Consider the following 26470-nt stretch of genomic DNA (forward strand, 5'->3'; position numbering starts at 1 on the left):
CTTCCATCCAGGGTGACTATTTTCTTTTCCCATGCCTTTTTAATTATCATCTCTTTGGTTGTGAATTGTTGGAAATTGACAACGACTGACCTTGGGGGAGACCCGCTGTCGGTTTCAGGGTTAACGCTCGGTGTGCGCGTTGAATCTGGAGGTTGATGTTAACATTAAGTTCCTCTCTGAGCCAGACTGAATCTAAGGCAGCAATAATGCACAGGTAAACATTAAATGACAAATTATTTTATGTAAGGTACATAACAAAAAGTCAGCTCATGTCAATAATTAGTCTCACATTTTCTGACAATCTTTTTGGACGACAGACTTGGGTTCCTCCAACTCCCCAAGAACAGTTGCCTCCACCTTATACTGAACAACAAGGGCTGTGTCAGTCGGATGGACCAGAGTGCATCCCTTTAAGTTCCTGTGGGTCAAGCAAAGGTAAAATTTACACCAAAACCATGGTGTTCTAATCATCTGCAGAGAGCTAACTGCCAGATACTAACAGCTCTCCAGTGAGAATCACCTGTTTTGATTTCTTGAGTGCATTTAAAGCAATTCAGCTGTTGTTACTAAAAAAAGATGCTCCTGGAAATCTCAGTAAACACATTCACCATCTCATGACTTACTGACTACCTGACAGACTGGCTGTAGTACATGAGACTGGGAAGTGATCTGTCTGGTGTTGTGGGGCTGTGGTGTCTCCATTTCTAGTCACCTTGTAGAACCTCAGACTTTCAATACAACTCTGGGTCATGCCACATACAGAAATTAGTCATTAGTCTCCAGTAGTTTAATTTACAGAGCACTTGTGGACAATTTTGTGGAGTGGTCTGAAAGGAATCATCTGCTTTTGAATGTGAAGAAGACCAGAGAGATGGTGATCAATTTCAGAAAGGAACAGGACAGCTACACAACCCTTTTCTACCCTTTTGCTATATTATGAGACGCCTCTGTGGTTAAATCAAATTCAGACTTACTTCCTCTGAGATACTTTCAAAAACGTCTAACTGCTTTTATCATGTAAACTGACAAAGCAAACCAAAATATAAAATCAAATAAATACATTAAAGCCTTATGCTTAGGAGATGTTGAATGACAGCGGGGTTCTGATGATGATAAATGGATTAGAAAGTAGGTAAAACACATTTGTGTCAGCCTTGGCTCATTAAAGTTTTTGTCTTTAAATTAAATTTGTCTTTGTATGTTTCAGGAAATTATTGTCTCTAAATTTTGTAACCACCGATGAGGCCAGGGTTTAGTGGGAAACCGACCTCGAAGTTGAACTTAATGCAGAAGCATGGTCCAGAACTTTTGGATCTGCCAAGAAATGGTTTTTCTGTAACAGGAAAGCCATTACAGAATCTTATATAGACTGCAGCGTACCCCGGAGTTTTTAAATAAAATTCATCCACAGATTTCTCCTCTTTGTGTAATGTGCAATACAGATGTGGGGACTTGTATATGGCAGTGTTCTTTAATTACTAGGTTTTGGAAAAACAATGCTATAGAGCTTTGCTCAATCTTTCACCGGACGATCCCACTGGACCCTGTGCTGTTCGTTTTGGGTCTATCCATAGAAGGGCTATCTCTGTCTTCTGTACAGATGCTTTTGTTATGTAAACTTTTACGTTTAGCGAGGCGATGTGTACTGTTTGAATGGATTCAGAGACAGCACCCCACTGTTACACAATGGTACAGAGAAACGTTCAAGGTGTTGCCAATGGAGCATCGGATATGGTGGGATATGGTGGCCTTTGCTCGATCACCTACCTTGTGAGCTTGCTGTGCTATTGCATAAAGGGGGATCAAATTTTGTTTTTAAACATAATAATTAATGTCTGTATTCCCTTTTTTTTTCTTCTTTCCCTTGACTTTAAATGTGGAACACTACATATTTTGACCCAGACATGTACACCTGTAACTCATGTATCTGTATTTGTTTTTTTCTTTCTCTTCTTCTTGTTTGTATTTGGCTGTGCTGATTTGTTGCTGTTTGTATTGTTAAATTTTTTTTTTATCAATAAATCATTGTTTAAAAAAAAAGAAAAAAAAGATTGAGCTCTCTGGCATACCTGAAACTTCAGGTATGCCATAGAAACTCATGTTAAAATCCCCATCTTTACAACATCAGAAGAATGGAGCCACACTTTCAGTTTTGGGGTTTGGAACTGGAAATCCCCCAGGACTTAAGCCCTGTTGTTTTCAACCACCTTTGGTTGTGTTGGGAACTTGGGGCCTTCTAATCTACTGCACACTGTCCCAGCCACTATTTGTGCCTATTAGAGTATGATGTCCCAGCTTGCGTTTTACATCCTGCTACTATGTATTGGACAGTCTCCAGGGTAATTTTGCTACTTGGGTGCACAGATATTCTAACACATATTTTGTTAACTTGTCTGAACTTACATTATTCTCAATTTTTTCAACAGTATTAAAAAAGTGGAAATTTTTATAAATTAAATTAATATTTATTCAAAGTAATTGAATAAAAGACCTTAAATAAAAATGGCATTCAATTCATATTTCATAATAATAATTAATATTCCTATCTGGTCATATTTACTCGTGGAATATGATATCTTGGAGCTTTTAATAACTGCTGCCTGTTGTCTAAACTGTGGTATTTTAAATCTTAAGTGTACAAACTTGAAAAGACAAAGCTGTTTTTAGGACCAAGTCATAAATATGGGTGCAAGGACTTGTTGGAATTTAAACCCTGCAGTTTAGTCACCTTCTGTGGGCTTATTGGTCATGAGTTCCTGTAGAAATAAGTCCTTTCATTTATGCCCTGCCCCCTTCTCACTTCTTTACAGTCTGTGTCTCTAGCAGGTGATCTGTAAATCCGGTGGGACCTCCTGGGTGCTGCCTGTGAAAAAGATCTCTGCTGGTTATTTGAACACTGGCAGAGACTTGTTGAACACTCAGCTAGACAGATATAGCAGCAGCTGGAGAAACAGTATCCTAAACGGGCACCATAGTATTCAGTCTTTTAGACTTCTCTGCTGTACCATTGCTCTTCAAGATCTTTCTGGATAAAAAGACCAACAGGACAAAATGGAGATTACACTTGAAAATGACAATAACAGCTCCTCAAACTTCGAGTACAAAGGTGCTCACCAGGCATTCAGGGACCGCTGGAAAGGGACAGATGACACCATGTGTCGCCACAGCATGTCCTTTCACCTACACCACACACTGAGGAGTGAGTTCTTTGCCAGCTACCTGTACCTGCTAGAGAAGACTCCGCTGGGTAAGATGGGTCATAGAAATGTCCTAAAATCTTTTCTTGAATGTTGATTTCATGACAGGTGTGATGTGTTCTTTTCTTCTTTTCATACCCATGTTTTGCCAAAGTCAGGTTGCTGAAATAGCTAAAATAACAAAAGGTTTTTCTTACTGCACCTCACGGCACATTACAAACTCCTTCAGATAATGCTGATCCTAATTCTTAGAGGGTATCTAGACTGTTACTCGTAAATATTGATTTGTATGACTTTCAGTCCTGCATCACCACCACAACACTTACCTAGAATGCCAGGATTCACCTCTAACTATGGCTTGTTCTCAGATTTAGTTAACTTACCTCTTTCCAATGGTTCAATGGTAACTTTATTGTCCCCAATGGGAAATTGATTTGCAGTATGTCCATACACAAAAACACACACACACACACACACACACACACACACACACACACACACACACAAGAAAAAAAGTTGTTGTAGTTGTATTGTTAAATGCAGCCAGCAAAACTACTTGTTAATGTTTGGAAAAACATTTAATGATTTGGACTGTGTACCCACTTCCTGTTTTATTTTGATATCACTCAGGTTAAGTTGACATCAAGTTTTTATTGAGTTGCTGGCAATTTCCTGCCTTACCTGTGTCCATATATGTATATGTATATATATATGTATATATATACATATATATATACATATATGTATATATATATGTATATATATGTATATATATATATATATATATATATATATATATATATATATATATATATATATATACATATATACATATATATATATATACATATATACACATATATATATCTATATATCTATATATATGTATATATATATATATATATAACCTGCCTCAGTACTACATGGAAGCTCCTGTCAGGCATCATATCGGCTAAGATGAACAGGCACATAGGTCAATACATGAGTGGGGCACAGAAAGGGATTGGCAAGAATACCAGAGGCGCAAAACACCAGCTACTGGTAGACAGAACAGTCAGCCGAGACTGCAAGACCAGACTGACCAACCTGTGCACAGCCTGGATTGATTACAAGAAGGCCTATGACTCAATGCCCCACAGCTGGATACTGGAATGCCTAGAACTATATAAGATCAACAGAACCCTAAGAGCCTTCATCAGGAACTCAATGGGGATGTGGCATACAACACTAGAGGCCAACTCCAAGCCCATAGCACAAGTCACCATCAAGTGCGGGATCTACCAAGGAGATGCTCTGTCCCCACTGCTGTTCTGCATAGGCCTGAACCCCCTCAGTGAGATCATTAACAAGACTGGCTACGGATACCGACTACGGAACGGAGCAGTTGTCAGCCACCTCCTGTACATGGATGACATCAAGCTGTATGCCAAGAGTGAACGAGACATCGATTCACTGATACACACTACCAGGATATACAGCAATGACATTGGAATGTCGTTCGGACTGGAGAAGTGTAGTCGGATGGTAACAAAGAGAGGGAAGGTAGTCAGAACTGAGGGAATTGAACTACCAGAAGGCAACATTGCAGACATAGAGGACAGTTACAAGTACCTGGGGATCCCGCAAGCGAATGGGAACCATGAAGAGGCCGCCAGGAAAGCTGCAACCACCAAGTACCTGCAGAGGGTCAGGCAAGTCCTGAGGAGTCAGCTGAACGGTAAGAACAAGATCCGGGCCATCAACACCTACGCCCTGCCCGTGATCAGGTACCCTGCTGGGGTAATAGGCTGGCCAAAGGAGGAGATAGAAGCCACTGACATAAAGACAAGAAAGCTCCTTACCATGCATGGAGGGTTTCACCCCAAGTCCAGCACCCTGAGGCTGTACGCTAAGCGGAAGGAAGGGGGCCGGGGACTGGTGAGTGTCAGCACCACAGTCCAGGATGAGACAAGAAACATCCACGAATACATCACGAAGATGGCCCCAACTGACAGCGTGCTCAGTGAATACCTCAGGCAGCAGAAACCCAAGAAAGAGGAGGAAGGCGAGGAACCATCATGGAAGGACAGGCCCCTGCACGGTATGTACCACCGGCAGATAGAGGAGGTGGCTGATATACAGAAATCCTACCAGTGGCTGGACAAAGCTGGACTGAAAGACAGCACAGAGGCACTAATCATGGCAGCACAAGAACAAGCTCTGAGTACAAGATCCATAGAGGCTGGGGTCTATCACACCAGGCAAGACCCCAGGTGCAGGCTGTGTAAAGATGCCCCAGAGACAATCCAGCACATAACAGCAGGGTGCAAGATGCTAGCAGGCAAGGCATACATGGAACGCCATAACCAAGTGGCCGGCATAGTGTACAGGAACATCTGTGCCGAGTATAACCTGGAAGTCCCAAGGTCAAAATGGGAGATGCCCCCAAGGGTGGTGGAGAATGACCGAGCTAAGATCCTGTGGGACTTCCAGATGCAGACGGACAAAATGGTGGTGGCTAACCAACCGGACATAGTGGTGGTAGACAAACAGAAGAAGACGGCCGTAGTGATCGATGTAGCGGTTCCGAATGACAGCAATATCAGGAAGAAGGAACACGAGAAGCTGGAGAAATACCAAGGGCTCAGAGAAGAGCTCGAGAGGATGTGGAGGGTGAAGGTAACGGTGGTCCCCGTGGTAATCGGAGCACTAGGTGCGGTGACTCCCAAGCTAGGCGAGTGGCTCCAGCAGATCCCGGGAACAACATCGGAGATCTCTGTCCAGAAGAGCGCAGTCCTGGGAACAGCTAAGATACTGCGCAGGACCCTCAAGCTCCCAGGCCTCTGGTAGAGGACCCGAGCTTGAAGGATAAACCGCCCGCAGGGGCGTGCTGGGTGTTTTTTTTTTTTTTTAATATATATATATATACATACATATATATATATATATATATATATATATATATATATATATATATATATATATATATATATTTAAATACATATATATATATATATATGTATATACATATATAGTGGTGGAGAGATCTGGGACTCTCCACCACTGACCCTTAGAACTGAAGAAGCTTCTCGGATGAGAGGTGAAACGTCTTCAAGCAACTCAAGAAGTCCAGATGCTTTTCTTTCCAAGCTCCTTAGTCTACGATGACCTGGATGAATGAGAACCTTCACAGACAGCACAATCAGTCCATGCATGTAAATAACTCCAAAGAATGTCCATAAAGTTATGTTTAATAATGTGAATGTGAATAAAAATGTGAACACTGAACACAAAAGACACTGAAAGTCAGGACACCAGCTGAAATCTATCAGTAATTGAAAAGAAATCCTGTCGCTTAGTGCAAATTAATATCAGCTGGTCTTGTCCCAATAGCTGGCCTATCAAATAGTGTCTCATTACCAAGGTTTCCCACAAGAAACATCTCATGATGGGTAAAACTAATGAGCTCTCTCAAGACCTTTGCAACTTGCAAAACATACTGGCATTAGTTAAAGAAGAATTTCTGAACTACCAAAGGTTCCAGTCAGCACTGCTGTGGCCATAACCCGGAAGTAGAAAGAACATAATTTCACCATAAACCAGGCATGACCAGGTGCTCCCCACAAGATTTCAGAGAGAGGAATGAAAAGAATTATTAGAATAGTTGTCCCAGACCCAAGGACCTTACAAAATGACCTGGAATCAGCAGGTACAAGAAAACAATAAGTAATGAACTCTACCACCATGGCCTGTATTCACGCTCACCAAACTCCATTGCTGAAGAAAAAGCATGTTGAAGCGCATTTAAGGTTTTTCAGCATATGGCACTGGCATGCCTCATTTTACTGAAGGAAAGATTAAAGGAAAAATGTACCGAGACATTATTGATAAAAATTTGCTGCCATCTAACAAGAAGATGAAAATGAAATACGGGTAGATGTTTCAGCAAGATAATGATCTCAAACACACAGGCAAGTAAACTCTCTATTAGCTTCAGAGAAAGAAAATAAAGCTGCTAGAATAGTGCAGCCTGCCCGGAGTACAATTAAAAGTCTTGGAAGGAACTTGAACAGAGTTCACAGAAGGTGCCCACTGAACCTAAAGGTTTTGAAGACCGAGGAAAAATGGGCCAAAATCACACCTGAGCAATACATGCAAGTAGTTTCTCCATACGGGAGGTGTTTTGAAGTTGTCATCACCAAAAAAGGCTTTTGTACAAGGTATTAAATAAATTAAAATAAGGGTCAATATTTTTCAATATTCAATATTTTTTCCCTATGCGATTTTTCATTGTTACACACATTGTAATTTATGGACATCTATGGTTTAATTTCTTTATGACTTACTGATTATTGCTTTGGCATTCACCTTCATAGGCTTCTTCCTTATGTGTTTTGGACTAGTTCACCTTTTTGTTTTTGTTTCTGCTAACTGTTTTGTTGACTTAGTAACTGAAAGCACGTGTCTGACTTCATAAATCTCTTATTTTGGACTGACTGACTGTTTGGTATCCTACATATAGGTCTTCTCCCTACTTAACTATTGCAGTACATCTTTTTGCAACTCTGACAATCACCTTTATGGTCAGAGATGCTTTATAGCAGGAGTCTCAAACTCGCGGCCTGGGGGCACCTTGCTGCCCATGTCACCCCTACTTGTGGCCCGTATAGTGACGTGAAGAAATATAATACAATTTGGCCCTTGAAGTTCCTTTTTTTGATAGGGAGGATTTGTTTGTTGTTGAGTGCAATGTTAAAATAAGTTCTTAAAAAGCAAAAAATGATTTATTATGAAAGCAATATGAGCAGAGAGTACAAACATGTTGAGAGATTGGCTGTGTTAGTTCAGTAAGAGAGTTGTTTGTAAAGAAAACAATTTTCACTAGCAGTCAAAAACTAATGTGTACACTTATGTCTGAGTTTTTATTTTATTAATACGAACAAAATTATAGCAGAAGTGCTGCACCGTGTCTGGCCAGAAAGAGAGTACCAGTTTGTTTATTTGGTAGTTCAATGAAAGGCTTCAGTTAAAGAGTGAGAAAAAAATATTTGTGCTCATGTTTGCAGTTTTGCCTTGTTATACAACATTTTAAAAATTTTAAAAAACAAGGAAAAACACTACATTTTTGGAAATATTTTTGCGTTGTTTGTTTGTTTTTGTTTTTTTGTACTACTTGAACACCAATGTAGCAGAGATGACACTGCCAGCAGTGGCCCACAGCTCATTTAAGTTTGAGACCCCTGCTTTAGGCTTCAGGCTTTATAGCAGCAACCCCTTAAAGATAAATTTCCCCTATGACTGATCAGTGCAGATGTATAGTTTGCAGGACATGCAGTGCGTGATACTATCATGCCAAAATGAATCAAAAGCTCTGATATTTTCAACATTATGTAAAATCTTCTTATTAAAGTAAAGGCATAAGGGAGCAACCTGGTACAAGCAAGATGTACCTAATAAAGTGGACAGTAATAGTACAAATCTTTCCTTAGAGAGAAGGTTGATGTGGATATTTTCATGTAATGGTCACACTAGAGCTGATGCATACACCTCCAGTATATTGCAATGCACCTATCACTAAAAGATAAAAAGCATGTGACTCCCTGTTAAACAACAACAAACAACACCACTGTTCAATAAGCTGTTGTATTTGCATATTTCTGCTTCCAGTCTATCCCAAAGACTTTTACTATTTGCAAACAGAAATTCCTGTTAATATTGAGATAAAAAAAAATACTCATTGACTACAAGAAAGCCTATGACTCAGTGGATCTTGAAATGCCTAGAACCATATGAGATCAACAGGACCCTGAAAGTCTTCATCAGGAACTCAATGGGGATGTTGCAAACAACAGAAAGAGCAGAAAGAATTTTGTTGGAGAATTTACATAAAATGCCTTCTTATCATTTAGTTCCCCAAGCAGCTACAGAAAATAGTACATCCATTAAAAAAAGTGTCATTCAAAGCACTGTAGTGCATTAACAGTTTAAATAATAGCTAATCATCTCCAGAGTGCACTTATGACTATCATGAGATTAGGGGTTGAACAGCAGCAACAGGAGATCTTGAGCTGTTGGTCATTCTGGCTCAAAGGTGTCTTATTTTCTTACCATTCATTTGATACAAGGACCATTAATGGAATGGCATATCAAGCATGGGAGCACTTACTCATGTCAGACAGCGCTATGCCGTCTGATCTACCATCAGACGGCTGCAGTCAGGTCATTTACTAACAGCGTGACAGATTAATCCTCATACCTTGTATCATTTAAACAAGTATTCTGTTACACAGAAAGTCCAAGATCAGCTTCTAATGAGCTGGTGCACTTTCAAGGTGTGAGATAGATGTACAGTTTGATTGGCAGACAAGTGTGTTATCAAGCTGTCTTCAGTTCTTCTTCGTTTTTCTCGATGTTTCTATACTTACACTTCCTCTGAAAGCTTTCCTGAGGGATAACATGACAAGTAAACACCAGTTGTAGGTGCTTTAATCAAAGCTGGTACTGTGAGAAAAATGTTAGGTCATAACCACATTTGTCTGCTTTTACATCTTATTTTAGTTAGCCTGGTCAGGTGCAGCATCATTAAGCCACCATGTCATGAATCGTACAATTAGTTATCAGACTGACACATTTCCCTCAGCCTCCACCCCGAAACAACTTGTTACTAAGTTAGTTACAGGAAATATGTTTAGTTATTTCAGAATTTATTTCAGCTCAGTAGAGCTGAAGTAGTGGAAGTTTGGGATAGTTTAAAAAGCGAATTATAAAGTTTCTTGAAGGATATATCGCAATTTCAACACTGTATACATTTCTATTATCAGCCTCCCAGTAATAAAACTTATTAGTTTTAAACATTTGTAAATTCACAACAGTAACTTGACTCAACCACAGGGTTATCATGTACCATATAACAGCTGAGCTGAGTGTAGGAATAGTACACCACATCCCTATTTATAGTAGTGATCAAATTATCATTCTACATTTCCTTTGAGACTGAAATCATCTTCATACAGAACAGTCTGGTGTCATCTTTGTAATGCTTTGGAAAAACTCAAACCAATCAAAATAATCATATCGAACTAATTGATCATTATTTAAAACAGACATCGTTCTTATAAATTAATATCTGGTAAACTTCTTAACACTTTCCCACTATAGCTCATTACATGTGTTGATGTAACGTGTTGTCTTATTGTAACACATGGGTTATCGCTATAGCATAATTTTGCGAGATGGTGAAGTCTAAAAACTAACATAAGTTTGAAGTCTGGAGTGTTGGCAATGGCATTCTCACTCACCCTCAACCAAGGGCACAAACACCTCAGAGGGCGCCCACAGGTTACATGAAAAGATTAGGTAATCTGAAAGAACTGAATGGATATAATAGATTTTTGCAGAACACAAGAAGCATTACAAAACAGAAACTAGGAATAAATACTGGCAATGTTTATAATTTACTGGCATCAGCTCTTGTTGTGAGGTGTTGGTGTTAACTATAGCGCCACTGAACTATATTTAGAGCGAAATACCATGCCTATTTTGTGCCTGATGTGGTTGTGACAGTTGCTGCTAAAAATGGGGAAAGCTGTGAGTGTAATTCCAGAACTTTTTCTCTGTCCTGCAGCTCTTTACTGCACCCTTATCCCAAATGTTTCAATGTTTAGTCTCACATAATTCTTGTCCTCAATAATATTTGTATCTTATACCTCAAACGTTTCGTCATAGTTTGATGAGGACACGAGTATTATTGAAGCTCAGAAATATGACTATTGGGATTCTGTGTCTTGTACAGAATACAAGACACATTAAAGGACGAGTCTTGTAACTGTCATTGAATAGTAATAAACAGTCTGTGTAGATGGTCATCACAGATTTTATGTTGCAGGCTACAAGCGACAGAAGAGAACCAGACAACTGTGTTCAAATGACATTCTGGGTCACCCGGTATCCTTTATGTTTGTCCATGTGTTCTAACAGTGAAGCTGTTCCCGGTCACCTGCGAGTACATCAAAGGAGAGAAACAGTTCTACTACAGAGCTCAGAAGTTCTACGAGGATGTTCCCGCCTCAGAGGAGGGCATGATGGGAGATTTCGTAGAAATATCCAATGTTGATCTGGAAGGTTCCCTTCAGTTTTTGAAGAGGTTCGTGGTAAGTCCAAAGTTAGTACCTCACATTCAGTTAACAGAACTGAAGCAAAAACAAATCTAGGACATTTCCACATTAACCCTCTCATGCATAGTGGTCACTACAGTGGACAGCTATTCAAAGGCTGTTTTCTTGTATTTGTGTGGGTGTTGATGGTATTCTTGCACATAAACCACCGCATTGGACACTGATGTGTCACTCCATACCCTGCCACCCACTGATCGTTTAATGTTACTATGACTTGTTTCATTGTAATTATTGTTATGTAACCCTGTCATGCATGAATTATGACCTCTATCAGGAATTTTTTCTCAAGTATTTTTATTCATCTTTTCATGCCTAAAGATGAATAAAAATACTTCAGAAAAAAATCCTGATTGAGGTTGTCATAATTCATGCATGACAGGGTTAAAATCTGAGAAGCTTTAAAGTATATGCTTTGGATGTACTTTGCCGTAGTTTCTGCTTATTGTCCTGTAGTATATCAATTTGAATATGTAGCTATCTCTTAGTGTACATGCCAGAATCTATTTTTGGTGAGAAATTTGTCATCCTGACTGTACAAAACAAATTATTGTTTCATGATGGTGGCGCCTCAGTGCAATTTCTAATTGTACTGGAGTCGTGATGGCAGCCTCAAAGAGTGAGCTGAGTCAACAGCTGGTAATCACTTTGTACTATGGTATTTAAAAAAAACAAAAACAGCACTAACTTCTGCACAGTGGACAAGAAAAGGATTTCTTTGATGTTCTGGGTTTGTCTGTGTGTGTGTTGCTGCTGTAGACAGGGAGTCAGGCTACATGCCCTTTATTTACAAACTCCTAAGACTGCTTAAAAGGAACTACAGACACTTAGGGGGCTTCCTTTTTTCTAGCAGTAATATAACTATATAAAATTATAATGCTCAAAAAGCATAAAGAAAATGGGAAATCGGGGCAGCAATTTAAAAATTAATGTATACAGTGGACTGAAGATATTGAAAACATTGTGAATTTTCATATTCTGTGTCAATTTCAACTAGGCAGAGATAGGGTTAATGATTTAGTGTATTTCAAACAGGCCAATGAAACTGGGAGCCAATTTCTTGGACTCCATACAGAGAGCAATATTCATAGGCAGGGGCATCTGAGGGTACAGTGAGCTCACCTTCGATGGCTGGGAATGAGGTGGCTACTAGCCAAACGATGCTTCAAAGGGTAATAGGCCCATAGCAGCAGAGGTCATGGAGCTGTGGGCGTATTCTACCCACACCAGCTTGGAGTGCCGTATTGACAGGTTGGAGGAGACATTGCACTGAAGAGTGACCTCAGTGCAAAACTCCCATACACGAGAGCTCAACTGGAGCCCCTAGTCAGAGATCATGTCAGGAGGAATGCTGTGGAGTCTGAATGCGTCTACCAGGTTATGGTGGACTCGGATTTTATGCAGACCCTGTCCCACCAAACCCTGGTGTGCATGGGGACAGCCACAGGAAGGCTGTGTGAAGGCTGCAATTATCTCACGGCTGACGCATACCTTAATTCTGGGGACAGATTGGATGGAGTTTAATAACCTGTTGGGGCAGTGTGTGGGGACATGTTCACAAGCTGCACTCAGCATGTAGTGTCTGTGCTGCATTCACCGGTGATGCGGGGTTGTCCAATGCTGACTCTGGAGAGGATGAGATGGCTGGACCTTCTCATAAGGTCCCACTGGCTCCAATAAACTCATTGGCATGGACCTCATTGGGCCGTTTCACCGGAGTTGTATTAGTTCTGGTGGATTATACAATGTTATTTCTCTAAGCAGTGCTGTTGCACACGATTTCTGCAAAGACTGTGGCAAAGCACTGTTTCAGGTCATCTCCTGAGTCGGCATCCCAAAAGAGATACTGACTGACCAGGGCACATCATTCATGTTTTGCACACTAAAAGAGCTCCACGAATTACTGATTACTGTTTAAATCTCTTCAGATAAGCATCTATCACAATCAGACTGATGTGCTGGTGGAGCAGCAGAATAAGACTTTAAAGTCCATGGTTCGTAAGTTCATTCATGAGGATGAATGCAATTGGGATCGTTGGTTAGACCATCTGTTGTTTGCAGTGTGGGAGCTGCCCCAGGCCTCCACAGGATTTTCTCCCTTTGAGTTACTTTTTCGCAGAAAGCCGTGTGGGGTGTTGTATCTAATTGAAGAAAAAGGTCCAGGAAGAAAGGTCCAAGCACAGCTAAAAATGAAATTCAGTACAATCTGGACCTGAGAGCAAAGATGCACACATTCGTGAGGTTATCACGGTAAAATTTATTCGAGGCCCAGGAATGTTAGTTACACCTGTACAACAGAGGAGATAGACTCAGGCAATTTTCACTGGGAGATAAAGGGTTATATTACTCCCTTCTTCTAGCTTAAAGTTGCTTGCCAAGTGGCAAGGACTCTTTGTGGTCATATGGCGAGTGGGGGTGATTATGAAGTGATATGGTCAGACAGAGGATGGGCAACACAGGTATATCACCTCAGCCTCCTAAAAGCATGGAGAGAGGCTGAAACCATTTTGTAACGTGCCTGGCATTATGGTGCATTCACAGCCCTATAGGTTACCTGAGCATAAGAGACAAATTGTTCTATGAGAATTGGCTGAAATGCTAAAAATTGGGGTAAAAGGAGAGTCACACAGCGGTGTAGCCCCATAGTTCTTGTGGTGAAGAAAGATGGTTCTATGTGGCTCTGTGTTGACTGATGAGGTTGAATGAGGTGTCACAGTTTGATGCCTACCCCATGCCCTGGGTTGATGAGTGCCATGGCTCGCTTTTTCAAGACACTGGATTTAACCAAGGGCTACTGCAGATTCCCTTGTCAGCTGAGTCCTAGGAAAAAACAACCTTCAACACTCTATACACTTTGTACCATTTGCTTGTTCAGGGGCCCAGCCATCTTCCAGTGCTTCATGGAGCAGGTGCTGCATCCACATGCTGCATATTCTGCCGTCTACTTGGATGATGTCATCATCCACAGTAACACCTGGGTGGAGCATGTGCAGCGGGTAGCCATGGTCCTGGAGTCCCTGAGGCAGACAGGACTCACGGCCAACCCGAAAAAGTGTGCTGTTGGATGAAGGGAGGTACGGTATCTAGGGCAACACTTGGGAGACGGGCAGGTGCATCCACAGGTAGCTGCGGGCTAAATCAGCAGCTATTGCATCCTGCCCACATCCCAAAACCAAAAAAGTGGTGGTTTTTGGGGCTGGCTGGTTACTACTGGCAACTTGTGCCTGGTTTTGAGGACCTGACCAGCCCCATGACTGATCTCACTGGAAAGGTTGCCCCATATGTGATCCAGAGGACCGAGCAGTGCCAGGCAGCGTTCATACAGGTGAAGACTCTCTGTGTTGTACCCCTGATCTACACACCTAACTTCTCCCTCCCTTTTATTCTTCAAACACATCGAACAGAGGGCTAGGGGCCATTTTGTGCCAGCAGGTAAGGGGGAGTTGACCACCCGATCATTTATATTAGCAGCAAACTGTCAGAGTGGGAGACTAGGCACAGCACAGTAGAGAAAGAGTGCCTGGCCTTCTGGTGGGCAATCAACAATGCTCCTTCATTATTACCTCCTGGGCTGCCCTTTCACCCTCTGTTCGGATGGGTGATGGAACTGCAGTGCCTCCATCGCATGAAGGATGCCAACGTCCGGATCACCTGGTGGCATCTGGCTTTCCAGCCAGGGGGTCCAAAGGCCAGGGATGGAGATGGTTGTGACTGATTTCCTCTCCTGCTCGGCTAGGCTAGGCCTGGATGGCTCTCCAGTCTAAGTCAGGTAATGGGGGTATGTGGGGAGACATCTGATTATGTCTCCCCATTTGAGAATGTTACTGGGACCAGAAGAGAGAACTGTGCGCGGCATAAAGCAGGAGGAGGGCAGCTGGAAAGTTGCTGCAAGGACATTCTGAAAATAAAAGCACTCAACCTACACTGCTGTGCGGTGGTTTCTTTATCATGGCACTCTCATCAGTTGAATGTAAAGATGGTGAATGATGAGTCAAAAAGTCTATGTGTGTGTCTGGCTACATATTCTCTTCCAAAGTCTCTTCCCTGGCTGTGAACAGCTTCTGTTTACACCTGACATTTCCATTAAAAAGGAGTGTGGCAGGAAAAGATTTAGAACACATCCAGATTAAAGAGAGCTACATAAGCACACAGCAATATGGCAGTAATTCACTGAAACCAAGAAGCTTCCTGTAACAGAGCTCCTGTGGGCCCCCATACTTTCCTACAATCATAAACTGGGGTCCCTGATGTGGAGGGGTTGTAGTGAGGTCAGAATACAAAATGAAGAGAACCAGCATAAGTCAAGTGAGGTGACTTTTTATACCCTTGTGGTAAAGTTCATTGGTTTGTTACCCTAAGGAACTGAGGTTGATTTGTTTGGTACTTTTGAGCATTAAAGCTTGACACCTGGTAACATAAAAAATAAAGTATGTAACTTTTTATGATTTAGACATGATAATAATGCACTACTAGAAGAACAAGAAAGATTTAAGCATCTTTTTGTTTTCTGTAAAATTGAAAATCTCATTTTATAACTACATTTGCTTTATAGACAGTCTGCATTTTCCCACCTTTAAACTCTAAGTATCCTTCAAAATTAATTTGATTAAAGTTATATGAGTCTATCCTCTCTTTTTCTTTTTTTTTTTTTTAACAACAGGGGCCCGGTAAGGCGGGCACCCACTGTGCTCTGGATTGTGGCTCTGGGATCGGGCGGGTAGCCAAAGGTGTGCTCCTTCCTGTGTTTGAGAAACTGGAGATGGCAGACATGATGGAGCACTTCCTGCTCCATGCACATGAGGAGTACCTGGGTGACGATGCTGACCGTATTGAGACCTACTACTGCTACAATCTGCAAGAATTCACACCTCCACAAAACAAGTATGATGTCATATGGATGCAATGGGTGGCATGTAAGTATGAAGGTTATCTATACACTCTGCTCATGAAAGATCAGGTGTATTGATAGATTTGAATTGTCATCTATTGTACAATGATGCTTCAAATTGTATACTTATGAAGATACAGTATCTTCATAAGTACCTAAAGTACCTCATTATACTTATACTTTTAGAGGTACAATGGCTTGTCACTTAACTGCTGTCCTCGAAGTTACTGCCCATGTACCCTTGACAGAAAGCACTTATACCCTTGCACTTTATCTACCTTATCTTTGGCTGATATAAAATACAGATACAAAATGAAACTTTTCCAAATATATTGCATGTTGTTATAATTCTGCAAACTTCTGCAGACTAAGAGTGATTTTGTCAGCCTAAATTTGGCAGGTCAGCCGACGTCCATAGTACTATAAATGTTATCACTGCAGCAGCTTTTGCTGTCAGCTAGCCTCAAATCACGATTTGTTAGTCCTGGTGAGGCTTATAACTAGCATTGTGAATTGAATCTATACTTGCATTTAGTTTGTCATTTTCATTCATGCTCTTTATTGAAGCTTCGTTTTGGATTTTGGTGCTAAAGAGCAAGCAAAGATTATTATTTCTGAACTCTGTGTATTACCCTTGTGGCCAGACAAGTCCCCCTAAAAATGAATTCGAAAGTCCTTCCCAAAAAGGGAAAAGCCACCCGCCACTTTTCAAGCAACTTATAGTCTGCTGGGTTCATTATCTGGTCTTGTCATGTCATTCTTTTATGTTATGCGAAGTGAGAACCCAAATGCAGACTCAGGAAACAAACGAAATACTGTACAGGTGGAAAGTCCAAAAGAGAAAAACATAATCTAAGCCAGAGGTTCCCAAAGTGCAGGGGGGGCGCGGTATGAAAAGAAAAAAAAAAGAAAAAAAGAGCGCTTGGACACTGTGGACAGGTTTTTGACGGGGCTACCTGTAATTTATTGCCGTTTACTTGTATTTGCTTAATTGTTTACTAAATGTTTGAGGTGTGAAATAAACCGCAATGGAGTTTGTAAACAAAATATGGGTGTGTGTGTTTGGAGGATGTGTTTGTGCGGGGGGGTGGGGGGGCGCGAACATTTTTCTTGTAAAAAAGGGGGGCCTGGCAAAAAAAGTTTGGGAACCACTGATCTAAGCCTTGAATACACAGGGGGAGTAACAGTAGGCAGCAGTACAACAAGAAGAACATGGTAAACAGATGCTTTAAATAGACACAAGATTTTCAGGGATATGGGAAACACCATACACAACAGTAGTACACAACTGAAACTAGTCAGGGAAAACAAGACAAGCAAAGCAAAACTAAATATAATGGACATGAGAGAAGAGACTATGAAAATAAAGAAACCAGAAAATTGGAACAGTTTCGTACATTTTTTGGCAATTATTTTAGCTGTGTTATTATTATTATTATTATTTTTACTAAAATCCAGTGTCCTTTACTCTTGCATGTCCTCCATACTGTGTTGATGCATTTTGCACTCTTTCAAACAGAAGATCCTAAAATTCTTTAAAAAATGTTCCTAGGTTCTATTTTTATATTTTGATTCCCTGCGCTTATGAATTATTCTGATCTCATATTGTTTTCCTTGTATATTATGCATCTCTAGTTTATTTTAGATAACTTTAGGTTTATTAGTTCCCTTTGGCATTCCCCTTCTGTCATCTTAGTCTCATATCTGTATTTTGTCGTTTAGTGTCATTCATGTTAAGTTTGCCATGTCTACATGTTTGTTTACTTTTCGTCTGCGTCAAGCTCACATTGTCTTAGTCTCTCAGTGTTTGTGCGTCCTGATTTATTTTGATAGTCCCCTGTCTCGTGTGCTTTATGTTCAGTTTTGCTTCCCCTGTCTCGTTATGTCTAATTTGTTACTGCTGTGTATCCCAGCGTCTCTGCTCCCCTAATCACCCTCCTGTATGAATATATTGTGTCATCCTCCCTTTGTCCTTGAGCGTCAGCCTAATGTCTCCGAGCTCCTCGTACCTCATAGTATCTTTCCCAGTTTATTTTTTGTAATTTGAAGTTTTCAGTTCCTTTTGTATTTCATGTCTAGCTTTTTGTTAATGGATTAGCTTCTTAATAAACGACTTGACTTTTGTTAAGATTATTCTGACTCAAGGCGTCTGCATTTGGGTGAGATCACAGTCACTGGTCTTCCATAGTTCTATTGGGGGACTAACAGTCACATGAAAATGATTTCTGCAGTGACTAATAAATCAGTTCGGAGTGACTTTTTTTTCCCCGTCTTTCATTTTAGGCCACCTAACAGACAAGGACCTGATGAACTTCTTGTTTCGCTGCAAAAAGAGTCTGCGTCCAAATGGTGTTATCATAATCAAGGATAATATGGCTAGGCAAGGCTGCAAGCTGGACCCCATCGATAGCAGCATTAGCCGCCACCTGGACATCATGAAGACCATCATTGCCAAGGCTGGACTGGAGGTCCTGGCTGTTGAGAGACAGGGAGGCTTCCCTGAGATCATTATGCCTGTCTGGATGATTGCTATGAAATAGAAGAGACAATTTTAGTGCAAACAGCTTAAGCTTGTGGTTTGCTTTAAAAACACAAAGGAAAATTCAGCTCATAGCTGAATTCACTTGATATTTCAGGATTTTTTTCTGCTGTTTTGCTGAAAAGCAGAACAACATAGCTAGAAATCTTAGCAGTGTAATCCATCTATAAATGTTGAAAAAGCAATGTGGACAGCATGATGGCAACCAAGGGGATTTTATGGAGACTGGGACATTTTTTTCTTAAGGCCACAGTATACCCAAGACAGAAGCATCCCGTATGTCAGCAGATGCATACTTTGATCTCTTTATATCTTTATGACATCAATGATCTTGACCTTATGGTTCAGACTAAAACAATGGAATAACGTGCATCCTTATTTACTACTGGAGTTTAGTTTAAGTTTTTAACTAAATCAAACATCAACACCAAATATGGATCATTTAAGATTTAAAAACGTTTGCACAAACTTGTAATATGTATATCGATACATTGTCTGGAAAATGGCATATTGTTTTTTCTTTTTTAAATAATTATTCCACACCAATCTAGATTGGAACTCAATATGGAAGTTATGTGTAAACCTGGATTGCATGCAGTGGTACGGTGGCCCCTAGAGACAAAGCACGTACAAACTCCAAAACACGTACGACCTCCGAAGCTCGTACAAACTCCAAAGCACAACGGAAGTGCTCCATGACGCTTGGGGCAGTGTTTAGCTTGATTTGCAAAATAAATGGCAAGTTTGTTGCAAACACATGGAATTGGATACCGGCAGGAAACAGCTGTAATGATAGAACAACCACGCTTTCTAAGAAAGGTAATGTGCAAACTGTTGTTTGTCTGATTTGTTTTTAATTACTATGAACGCTTGGTTTATGGTGGAGTCAAATCTGACGTTAGCTAACAGTCAGTGTGCTTTGTTTAGAGAGAAGCTCAACACTGCCCCTATTGTGCTGGAACTCTTCCATTGTGTTTTGGAGTTTGTACTTGCTTTGGAATTTGTACGTGCTTTGTCTCTAGGGGCCACCATAAAGAACCAGGTCAGGCACCTAGCTTGGGCAAGCCTATTCCTCAGAACAATTTTTAACTTTTTAGCCAAGCTAACCTTATCATAGTTTCAGTCCAGTCAAAGCTAACTGTTTGCATAAAGTAATATTATAAATGCAGAGCAGTATGCCATTCAAAACAGCACCAAACTAGAATGCTACATTGTTATAACAAAGTGGAAATTTACAAATGAATCACATCCCAACTGGGAGTATTTTAATTTCTCAGTTTAATTAGTCATTGTGATCTGCATGTAAAACAGGGATGACAGATCTCCGTCTGAAATTACATAGACTCTTACAGCACATGTTGGCATGTTTATAGAGCTGATGTGGAGACAGTTTAGTCATTTGGGGGGGGGAAGCAATAATAGATATTAATTTTAAAAAAAGAAAAAACCAAGCACACTCAAGGATTGCAACCCCCCCCGAAGGGCAAGGGTAATACTAAAACTCTGATATTTCATGCTGATGTTAACATTGGTCCCCAATAATGACATCTGCATTGGTTTCATAGATCATTTGTGCTGATGTCAGCATTGTTAACATGGAAATCTAGTGTAATATACTAATTTTTTCTGTTGTATTGTATTGTTGCAGACTTTCGAGGGTTCCCTCAAGTAATCCTATTGTATAGATGCTAGTTGCTTTTTTCTGTGTAGGAAGGGCTCATCTGTGTAGTTTCTTGACAAACAGTTTCAATGGAAGGAGGCAGAATCAGATAAGCTCTCCAAATCTCGATCATAGTTATTTATTTCTGAATATCACCACAGATATTGTCTGGCTGGACTGACTGTAATCTGCTTGCAAACTGCAAGACATTTACAGTCCTTAAAATGTTTTTTTAGACCTCCTCTCTTTGTTAAAATCCTTATTAAAAATAATAAACTGAATTCATTTTTATAACCAAATCTGAGCAGACACACTAGAGTTCTCTAGGAAGTACAAAATTGATCAAACACAACCACTAAAACCATTTTTCTTCTGTTCAGTGTAGTCAGTTGTAAATATTTTTGCTTTTGTGTATTTTTTTAAAATAAATTATCATGTAATATTGCAGATTAATAGATGTGTCATGTTTTCCATGCTTTTAGTGAATCATACTGTATATTTGTTTTGATATGAGAACTAGTTTTAGCTGGACCATTTTTGTAAAAGAAAACGTCAAATTGAAAGCTAACAGTAGCTTAGCCAACAGACTAACAGTAGAAGCAGCACATTGTTTTAAACTAATGATTTTCAGCTGGGCCCTTGAGGTGAATGTGGGGGTTATTTCCTGATTTTGACAGACAGTGCCTGTTTTCATATCTGCCCTGGCTTCATTTCAGGCCTGTCAGATGTTGTCTGCTTAAGACACATCCAGGACTCACCACAAATATTTAATATTTGTGTGTGCAAGCGCTCAACAGGAGTGGTACAGAGCTGCGCCATCCAGAGCTTTTTATGAAAGAATAGTTTGTCAGTGAGTAGGCTGGCACTGAGAAAGTACAAAATCATTAAAGTGTTGAAGGGGCAATGGCATGAGATGAACTCTGTAGCATGTTTCCCTCGTCAGAATGACTCTTTTAAGATGTGAATAGACCAAACACATTTTCCACATCCTGTATGAATTAAATATCTAAAATACCACAAAGTTAAACTTGGAGGTATTTTTTTCTTTCCCCTAGCAAATAGCAGCCAAATGTGCTGTCACCTTTTCACGAGTGGTTAGCGTCGCTCACAGTCAAAGCGATCATTTCTAATACCGCTCAATGTCCTCTACAGCCACTCGGCAGCAGTTTGAATACATTAGCTGGAGTAACACTAATTTGTCCAGTCACATCAACAGTGCAGAGCTTTGGGCTTGAATGCAGGCTGAGAGCATGTTAGGAAGACAGAGAGCTCAGTTGGATGCAATAACTGCATTCAGGGAAACATAAGCTAACTTGATGGGAACGATTCAATGCTGCACTGCCCAAAGAAAATATGAAATTATTGTAACGCAATTTGTAGTAACAATATACCTGGGCTCTCGTGACTGTCCAGTGATGCACAGACAAAAGATTGTCCAGTCTTGTTAATTTAAAAGGACTACAGCTATGTTGTTATTTAAAGCAACACAAATACATAATTCTGTCTATGGGACACACGCATACACAAAACAACTAAAAGATTTATTAAACCTAGCACTAGCTTTTAGTCCAATAACCACCTTGGTTGAGTTCTTCTTAGTCTAGTCTAGACTAGTGTTAGTGACAGCTCAAAAACGTGAGTTCATCTATCGCACATCTAATCTAGAACATTTAGAATAACTAATTAACCTAACTAGCATTTTTTTTCTTTTTTACCTGGAGGAAACCAAAACAGGCACAAACAAAACATGCACGCTCAGAAGATTTAATCCACAACTGTCTTGCTGTGAGGAAACAGTCCTTGCCCCGCCTCACCAGCAAATAGACTTTATATAAAAGAAGACAAATGGTTTTGGACTCTTTTATTGGACCCTTTGATTTTTAAATAGACTGATTCTTATATAGTGCTTTTCTACTCCACTTGAGCACTCAAAGCACTTTATACAACATGCCCATGAAGTTTTTTCCACTTAAGTGCTTGCTACCTAACATTTACACTCCAGTGTATGCATCATAGAGCAACTTGTGTCTTGCTCAACGATACTTTGACATGCAGCCTGGAGCAGCCACTAACCTTCTGATTAGTAGATGACCCGCTTTATCTCCCGAACTACAACCACCCACAACCCCTAACATAAGAGCTTTGTTTGTTTCTAATTTATTTCGATTATGTAAAAAATATACAAAGTTCATCTAGCAAAGAAAAGAAGAGAAAAAAAATGCTATACAAAATAAAGCTAATACATTTCAACATTGCTTCAGCTGTTCTGATTCAGTTACATATCGAAAAGGAGTGGGAAGAAGTGCACATTTATTTAATCCCACCCCTTTGCAATAAATTATCGGACAATATTTAATCAACTTCCTTACTGACATAATCTGGAATAATAATAACGAACATATGTCTGATATAATATATACACCATCATAAAATTTCCTAAACAGAGGTATTCACTGAATTTCAACATTTTCCCTTTTTTTTTTTATAACTCTTTTAAACAGTTTTATGTTTGGACATTGCTTCAACTCCATACTCAAACTGTTTCGCAGCTTCACTCCACGTACAGAAACACAAAAGCTTTTTCTGGCAGTACGTACATTCCATCCCTTAAATTATAACTTCCTTCTCTCAAAAACCCCCTAAAAAAACCCATACTCTGAATATTACCTGGTCGTTCATTATCTTTTGGTTTGAACAGAATTTGTGCTGTTTGGAGTTTCACATCAGCAAATTTCAATATTTCAGACTGCAAGAACAGTGAGTTTGTATCATCCCTATAACCTGCATTGTGGATGAGTCGAACCACTTTTTTTGAAGAGTAAAAAGTGAACGTAATGTACTTTTATAGTTATTGCCCCAGACCTCTGCATAATAGCTTAAGTAAGGTGAAACCAGTGAACAGTAGGGAATATGAAGTGATGTCCAGTCTAATACTGGCTTTGCCTCGTTTAGGATTGCAATGCTTCTTCATACTTTGGAATGAATATATCTTATGTGAGCTCTCCAGTTAAGTTTTTCATCTATTATTACACCACGAAATGTATTTTCACTGAAATGATAAATTACAGATGTATGTAAATGGTTTTAAAATAGCCTCAATAGCTTTTCCCCCCACTATCATATCAATATCATTACAATCCAGTGATTTCTGATGTTTACTTTGTTTGACAATTTCAAAAACTTCATTTTCATCAATCACTGTGAGAAACATTGAATAAGGATTTTATAAAGCCTTTATGTTAAAGTTTTGGCTGCTGCCCTACTGTTTTTCTTTTCTTTTTAATTAGTTATTAGCTAATGCGAGCAAAAGAAATGTATATGGTCACACATATAGTGTTAAGTAAAAGATTAATAAGATACTAGAATCTCACTCACCAAAACTGAAGCACAAACATGTCGACACAGAAGCCCTAAAATGTATCATATCATTTACTTAAAATGCTTTAAAAGTTGCTGAAGGCACAAAGATTGGAGCTATCCATTTCAGTGACTTAAATTAGCAGAGGAAGCCTAGCCAACAGGTGCCAAGCCTGTGTTGGTACACTTTCACTGACAATAAGAATCCTCTCTTTGGGCCATTTTCTTTAATATTTTCACTTGGCTTTTACTACTACACAGGACAGGGATTAGCTATGCAGACTGTATCTGCGCAGTCCTAAGTGTGTAATATCTCATCAAGCAATGTAGGTTTGGAGCTTAGATCAGATGCTGCTGATCGTAATAGTTAATTCTCCAAACCAGGGGTCGGCAACCTGCGGCTCCGGAGCCACATGCGGCTCTTTAGTCCTTATAGTGCAGCTCTGCATGGTTTGGGAAAATACATTAGAAGTATTTAGTTGAAGTCTATTTTATTTATGTTAGTTCTTTTTTAACTTGTAGTTCTAAATTGGAAGATTATTGTGATATTGAAATATAAAAATAAAATTATATTTTATTATTTTTTCATCGCTCAAAATGCCGGTATGCCTGCCGAAACGCCGTGCATTTATCAAGACTTTTAACCCCAGGTAGGCCAATTATGGCTCTTCGGATCCACATTATGTCAGCAGCTGTTCTCCACCGTGAACTATGTTAAAAACAAACACCGCTCACGCCTCACAGACGACAGCTTACAGTCCTGCGTAAAGATGAAAGTGACTTCGTATAGCCCCGATTTGCGGACTCTGTGCACAGAGGTTCGGGAGCAGAAGTCCCATTGTAAACAAATCACGGCAGACCCGACGATGTTTCCATGAACATGCTTTTCAGCATCTCTTTATTGACCACTTTTCACACACGGTTGCTGTACGCATACAGCCGGCTGTAGCTTTTCAGCTCACAGCCCGACACAAACGAACACAACAGCATAGATAGCGCAGACGTTACGGCGGCGAGGCGTGATTGCGGGTGCCGCTCAGGTGCGTCCGCCTCCCCTGCAGCGGCGCTGCAGACCACGCCCCCGCCACACACATTAACCAGGTAAAATACATATTTAGGCAGAATTTTGCAAATATCTATTTTTCATTTTTCAGCAGCACAGAGCTTTTTTCCAATTATTTTTTAAAAGTCAGGTCAAGGCTCCAAAAGCCCAAAGGCGATATAAGGGAGGCGGCTCACAACAGTTTTTGTTTGCTACATGGATCATTTTAGTTCAGCTGGGTGTCTTTCCTTTTGTTATATTTCTTTAAGAGTTCAAAATGTGTTAATTACATAAATAAAATGTAATTTTCTCTGTAGCACTTCATGGATTTCATAAGCAACACACCTTAGTTGTTCACACAAAGCATAAAAGTAAAAAACAATATATACAGTGTTATCTTCATTTTAGATGTCAAAAAGTATTTGAGGCTCCCAGTGTTTTCTTTTGCGTGGAAACCGGGTCCAAGTGGCTCTTTGGGTGTAAAAGGTTGCAGACCCCAACTCCAAACTGAACAAAGAATGAAAAATTACAATATCCTGCCTGTTCTTAAACACATACAAAATGTCCTAACTTCTGCGTAATACACCCAAAGATTACTGCAACTGTGTTGACTGAAAAAGAATAATTTCTCTTCCCAAAAAAAGACCTTCCTGCTGAGCCTGATGGAAAACATTACTCATAACAACAAAATAAGGAGGAATTTCTTCCCATCTGGAACTGGCATGAACGGCATGGAATATGTGTGTTTGATTCACTGTGATTATAATGGAGCGATGCAGGGTCATGTTCTTGGCCATAAACGAGACACTGAGATTTAGATTTCAGCAACCTAAACAACATGTGTGCACTACTTTCAAATGTATTTTAGTATAACAAAATGAGTATAACAGTTAAAATAACAGCATATATGTTATGTACAAGCCCTTGACTTTCTTCTATTCTTTTAAGTGTGTTAGATGGCTTCTGAAGGACTCCTTCCTTAAATGTCTAGTGTTTCTTTGGCCATTGGCTGCATTTTCACTTATTTCCAGTCCAGGTCTCTGTGACATTTGTCTTGATCTGGTCCCTTAATCCACACATGGGATGCGGCATTCCCAGCTCATGATAACTCTATATTATTCACTTTATGCAATGTTTGTGCCATTGCCTCCCCAGCTCCTCACTGTCATCTGCTGCAACACACATCAGTCCCAGCATACTACTGTGTAAAATGGTAGAGGCAGAATTGGCTGATGTCTGCCAGCAGTGTTAGCCAGCTTCCCCTGGCACCGCCCCCTGAACCCTCTGTGCCACCCATCCCCTGCAGCTGAGCTACAAACCACGCCCCGCAGTCCGGCCCAACATGCTTACTTGTGTTAGTATCCAGCCCGCCCCCAAAACCATCTCACCTCTTTTGTTGTCTTGGAACATGGGCAGGATGCACTAGCCGCTGCTTTCTCCATCTGAGAGTGCAGCTGCTCACCATTCAAGTGGTACCCGAGATACTGTACCTCCCTCCATCCAACCGCAATCTTCTTCGGGTTGGTTATGAACCCCGCCTGGCTCAAGGACTCTAGCACTTCAGTAACTTGCTGCCAGATGTCACTGTGGATGATGACATTATCCCGGTAGGTTGTATCATATGCAGTGTATGGAGT

At 40.2% G+C, this 26470-nt stretch overlaps 1 protein-coding gene and 1 long non-coding RNA gene across 2 annotated transcripts; one reads left to right on the top strand and one right to left on the bottom strand.

The window, feature by feature from the left end:
- Positions 1-72: 72 nt before the first annotated feature.
- LOC112842684 (uncharacterized) lies at positions 73-2855 on the bottom strand. Its single transcript, XR_003214647.1, has 3 exons — positions 2729-2855; positions 290-418; positions 73-192 (listed from the first exon to the last, which is right to left on the bottom strand). It is a non-coding gene; the product is annotated as an uncharacterized LOC112842684 (long non-coding RNA).
- ntmt2 (N-terminal Xaa-Pro-Lys N-methyltransferase) lies at positions 2835-21455 on the top strand. The gene is made up of 4 exons (XM_003448846.5): positions 2835-3247; positions 11154-11326; positions 16008-16260; positions 18519-21455. The coding sequence occupies exons 1-4, from the start codon at positions 3052-3054 to the stop codon at positions 18773-18775; spliced, it is 879 nt and encodes a 292-aa protein (XP_003448894.1). The 5' UTR covers positions 2835-3051; the 3' UTR covers positions 18776-21455.
- The last annotated feature ends 5015 nt before the right edge of the window (positions 21456-26470 follow it).

The sequence above is a fragment of the Oreochromis niloticus genome, linkage group LG17 (genome assembly GCF_001858045.2).
Source record: "Oreochromis niloticus isolate F11D_XX linkage group LG17, O_niloticus_UMD_NMBU, whole genome shotgun sequence".
Classification (NCBI taxonomy): Eukaryota; Metazoa; Chordata; class Actinopteri; order Cichliformes; family Cichlidae; genus Oreochromis; species Oreochromis niloticus.